This window comes from Nelumbo lutea, chromosome 7, assembly GCF_056320005.1.
Source record: "Nelumbo lutea isolate HS-2025 chromosome 7, American lotus-T2T, whole genome shotgun sequence".
Taxonomy (NCBI): Eukaryota; Viridiplantae; Streptophyta; class Magnoliopsida; order Proteales; family Nelumbonaceae; genus Nelumbo; species Nelumbo lutea.
The window spans coordinates 11,596,653-11,601,770 of record NC_142690.1 but is presented as its reverse complement, the minus strand read 5'-3'; the positions used below and the strand labels follow the sequence as shown (position 1 = coordinate 11,601,770).

The following is a 5,118-nucleotide window of genomic DNA, read 5'->3' as shown; positions in this document are numbered from 1 at the left end:
TACAGGAGATGTGGCTTGGTTCTCCACGATATATAGTTTGTAAACAAAATTATCAGCTTTAGATGTCGATCATTGATTCTGTCTTGAGAGCATATCAACTGGCCACCACCAAATGGTCTTGCAAGACTTCATTCAAAGAGGGAAAATTGTGCTATCGTCTAATCTATTTTCCTGTTTCCTCCCCACAGATGAATTGAGTGAAGGCTTCATTTTCTATTAGAACCAACCCAGAAGGAGAAAGAACTGGGACCAGGGGACGCTTGAAATTGGGAACTCTTTAGTCTGTGTCCATCGGCTCCCACACGATAAAGATGTTATATTCTCTTTGACAGGATCAACCAAGAGAACTAGAGAGAGGCCTTCCCAAGTTGCTGATTTCTACACTTGGACTAATAAAATTAAAAGGATAAATTAGAAAGACCACCCTGTATTATGGGGCTCAGTGACAATTACCCCAGACTTCTTATTTATGATATTGACTCCACTGGACTTTTATCTTGCCACAAATACCCCATGACAATTAAGGTAGATGACGAAAAACGTTAAATTATTATAATACCCACCTGAGCTTCCTTAATTTTTTCTTCACCCATCTCTTAAACTGTAACTGACCCAAAAATACCTTCATTGTCGTGCTCCCATTGCAAAGCTCTGCCAAGTCATTACTCATCTTAGAGCCTTGGTCTGTGAAACACCTCATATTGCTGATTTTTGTTCTTATTCTTAGCTTCAAGCTTTCAATCACTCAGATTTTTGTCATCAATCCTATTTCATTAAAGGTATTGGAAGTTGGATAGGGAACGAAATGCAATTTGAGAAATCACATAGAGTTTTGGCAAAATGTCTGAAAAGATTTCAGGGAATCGAGAATTGATAACTGCAAAATACTTTGAATTTTACCATTTTCTTGTTACATAGAATTCAAATAAACAAGAAAATGATAGTTTTGGAGATTTAGAAAACTTTGAATGTTCAAATGAGAGTTCTGAATTTATCCAAACAAAAAGAAGGGATAATTAAACTGCAATCCAACTCAAAATTAACTGCAGACCTAAACAATTCAATTCTGAGCTGGCACCTACCCCCAACTATAAGGTGGAGGGTGGACTGAAAGTAAAAACCCCGGAAAAGAAATCTTCACTTGCCCTATTCCCCTACAGCTATTTAGCTTATAAAAATGGCACAATAAACGAAAGAAGAGGCACAGAGCACAAAACAGAGTTTAATAACTTTCTATGGCTTTGGTTGTTGTGCTGCTTCTTCAGCTCCTGTATCCATGGCCAACAATGGCGATACCATCAACGGTGTCGTTGGAAAAATCTGGCTGTCAACAGAAATGTGGCAACATCACGATTCCCTACCCGTTCGGCTTTGGTGGTGAAAACTGTTACAGAAACGGCTTCGACCTCACCTGCAACAGCAACACGACATCTTTCGATCCCTCAAAAGTGAATGGTACCGTGGATATCTTAGAAGTGTCACCACTAGGCACTTTGCGCATCAAAACCTTCATAAGTTACGACTGCTACGACGGTTGGGGGAAAAATACTATCTGGAACCGCCCAAATATAAATCTTAAACAAAAGCCATATACTTTTTCGGATATCCACAACAGATTCACAACCATCGGCTGCGACACCAAATCTTACATAACGGGCTGGAAGGGATGGAACTTCACAAGCGGGTGTTCCATGATTTGCAGCGACCAACTGGGGCAGGTCAACGGGTCCTGCTCAGGCATCGGGTGTTGCCAGACCTCCATACCCAAGGGGTTCAAGCAGTATGAAATGATTCTCTACAGCTTCGATAATCACCTCGAGGTCAAGGATTTCAACCCATGTAGCTATGCTTTCGTTGTTGACCTACACTGGTACAACTTCTCTGTAACCGATCTCATGGGCAATATGAGTTTTTATTACAGACATGATGGAAAGGTTCCACTTGTTCTTGATTGGGCAATAGAGGGGTATTGGTGCAATAATGCTTCAACGAGTGACCCCAATTACGCATGCGGGAACAACAGCCACTGTTATGATTCTCCCAACGGTTTGGGATATCTTTGCAACTGCTCTCAAGGCTACCAAGGCAACCCTTATCTTGAAGACGGATGCCAAGGTTGGTATATATAAATATATAATCTGTTCTAGGTTCTAGCTACATCTCCTCCCATCACCATTAATTATTTCTTTAAAATTTGAAGATGCATGCGGTCGTCGTCGTCACCTAATTATCTAAGCTAAAGCTAGCTCATATATGATTGATTGCAGACATAAATGAATGTCTTGCTCCAAATACAAATGACTGCCAAGAGATTTGCACTAATACGCTCGGGGGCTACTCCTGTTCTTGCCCACCTGGTACCAAAGGGGACGGAAAGAAAAATGGACTTGGCTGCGTCGCTCTTCCAAAGAAGCAATCTCTGCTCATGCAAGTTCTCGTAGGTAAGAAAATCAACTATTGAGGATGATTACAGTATTCTTAATACTCTGATATCCAATTCATCCCTCGGGAATCGTCCTATTTTTTCCGGGTTGAGTTGTGCCACTCAACCAGGGTGGATGTACAATCAGGCCACGATTGTCCTATCCACCGTGTACAGGTCCAGTCCCTCACTCCCTCCTTTTTCCGGGTTGAACTGTACATGGTTCCTGATCTAAGTGGCCTTTCCTTTTCTCCACAAATTCTAGGTGCTTCAGAATCATGTTCAAATTTTTTATCCTAAATCCTCTCTGACGTGGAAAATTTCAACCTTTTTTCTATGCATTTCGGTAATATCCTAAAAATTTAAATGATTTATGTCACTGATTTAGGAGTTCATATCTGCATCCCACAAGGGGGCGCCCCACAGCACATCCCGACATCCCAATACAGGGTCGGGATGTGCTGTGGAGCCTTGTGGGGCGCAAATGGGAACTCCTAATTTATGAGTTAGGACCTAAATATGAAGTTGTGGGTATGGCCAGCATGGATTAGGTTTGTGAAAAATGACCTATCAAAGGGTTTCTACATGCCAAGATAATAGGACGATGAGTAAAATACATCATGTTCTACATGGCAAGCTGCTTAGAAGGGCTTTGTGTGTTTTAGTGACAGATATACTTTATATATACTTTCCTGATCATTTTAAGATTTCATTTATAGCTATACTTTTTCCTAACTTTCGAATTTGTTTTATCTATTCATTTTAGGTACCAGTTTTAGCATCTTGTTTCTACTTATGGTTTGCTCTTGGATATGCTGCGCACTCCAAAAGAGGAAGCAGAACAAGCTCAAGGAAAAATTCTTTCAACAAAATGGAGGCTTTTTGTTGAAGCAACAACTAGCTTCACACAACAGAGGTGCCGAAGTTGCAAAAATCTTTACCGCTGAAGAGCTCAAAAAGGCAAGTAACAACTATGATGAGAGTAAAATTCTTGGCCGAGGTGGATATGGTACAGTATATAAAGGAATCTTACCTGATAATAGAATAGTTGCCATTAAAAAGTCCAAAATCGTTGATGAAAGTCAAGTTGAACAATTCATCAATGAGGTACTCATTCTCTCCCAAATTAATCATAAAAACGTGGTGAAGCTCTTGGGATGCTGCTTAGAGACTGAAGTTCCATTATTGGTATATGAGTTCATCACTAATGGAACTTTATTCCATCATATTCATGATGAAGGACACAAGTCTTCAATTTCGTGGGAAAATCGACTAAGGATAGCTACTGAAACTGCAGTTGCACTTGCCTATTTGCACTCTGCAGCCTCTCCTCCAATCATTCATAGAGATATTAAATCCTCTAATATACTCTTAGATGATAATTTTATGGCAAAAGTATCAGATTTTGGAGCTTCAAGATTGGTGCCATTAAACAAAGCTCAATTTACAACCTTAGTGCAAGGAACATTGGGTTACTTGGACCCAGAATATTTTCATACAAGTCAATTAACTGAGAAAAGTGATGTTTATAGTTTTGGTATACTTCTTGTGGAACTATTAACTGGACGAAAAGCACTGGAATTTGATAGGCCCGAAATGGAGAAAAATCTAGCTATCCATTTTGTTACTTTAATGAAAGAGGATAATGCTTTAGAGATTTTGGAGGATAGGGTGATAGATGAAGGTAGCAGGGATCAACTCCAAGAGGTCACCAAGCTTGCAAAAAGATGCTTAAGTGTGAAGGGAGTGGAAAGACCCACGATGAGGGAAGTAGCAATGGAACTGGAGGGGTTGAGGATGTTCAACAAACATCCATGGGTGGAGCGCAACCATGAAGAGACAGAGCATTTGTTATGTCAATCATCAAATTTCCATGGTAGCAACCCTGTTGGATATGATAGCTTGAAGGATCAGATTGCAATATCACTGGATGGTGGTCGGTGATCATGTGACATCTCAGTTCCATGGACAATTTCATTGTTGAACTTCTCGTATGATATGACTTGGGTTCCATTTTATCATTTTTGTTTTGGCAAAATCATGAACAATTAGGCTGTCTTTGGTTTAAATGTGAATTTCCACTCAGAGAAATAAGAATGGAAACTTCTAGCTAGTTTCGTATAATCTTCTTAAATTTATCATACTTATATTGCTACATGGATTCTGTCAATTCCTCAGAATTCTTCCTTAGGCATAATCTATATATATTGTATAATATATTGTATTAAGAAAATCGTATTCATTGTTGAACTGATGAAACATATATGATTATCAAACAATTATTTATTATGATATATAGTTCTTGAGCAACATCATAAGTAACTTATGTTTGGAGTTACTTTTAAATAACTAATTACAATAATCCTAGTGATGAATCAAAGCCGCCTACACTTGTGGTAACGTTTATAGATATTAGAATCAATTATAGATTCTAAAAACATTCTCTCTTTCTTTTTAAATTAAAAATTTAGGAATGTTTACCAATTGATGGTGGTTGAATGGGTAGGTTGTCTTGCTGTTTGTAACAGAGACCTTGGATCAAATCCCGCTGCCACCAGGGGGGGTATTATGGGTTTGAGAAATAGGCTATCCCCTAGGGGTGTCAATTGGACTAGATTTGGTCTAATCCAATCCGATAATCTGATCTAGTCCAATATGAGTCCATTACAAATGGATCAGGTCCAATCCATTCTAAT

At 39.1% G+C, this 5,118-nt stretch overlaps 1 protein-coding gene across 1 annotated transcript; it reads left to right on the top strand.

Moving 5' to 3' along the window:
- Positions 1-969: 969 nt before the first annotated feature.
- LOC148845104 (putative wall-associated receptor kinase-like 16) lies at positions 970-4,681 on the top strand. Its single transcript, XM_088955504.1, has 3 exons — positions 970-2,115; positions 2,268-2,441; positions 3,189-4,681. The coding sequence occupies exons 1-3, from the start codon at positions 1,236-1,238 to the stop codon at positions 4,364-4,366; spliced, it is 2,232 nt and encodes a 743-aa protein (XP_088811630.1). The 5' UTR covers positions 970-1,235; the 3' UTR covers positions 4,367-4,681.
- The last annotated feature ends 437 nt before the right edge of the window (positions 4,682-5,118 follow it).

What these genes read in the sequence shown, in the direction of transcription:
- LOC148845104 (XM_088955504.1), top strand. Translation starts at nt 1,236, where the DNA reads ATGGCTTTGGTTGTTGTGCTGCTTCTTCAGCTCCTGTATCCATGGCCA. An exon ending in TCTTGAAGACGGATGCCAAG is followed by an intron (nt 2,116 to 2,267) that starts GTTGGTATATAT and finishes GATTGATTGCAG; the next exon opens with ACATAAATGAATGTCTTGCT. An exon ending in GCTCATGCAAGTTCTCGTAG is followed by an intron (nt 2,442 to 3,188) that starts GTAAGAAAATCA and finishes TATTCATTTTAG; the next exon opens with GTACCAGTTTTAGCATCTTG.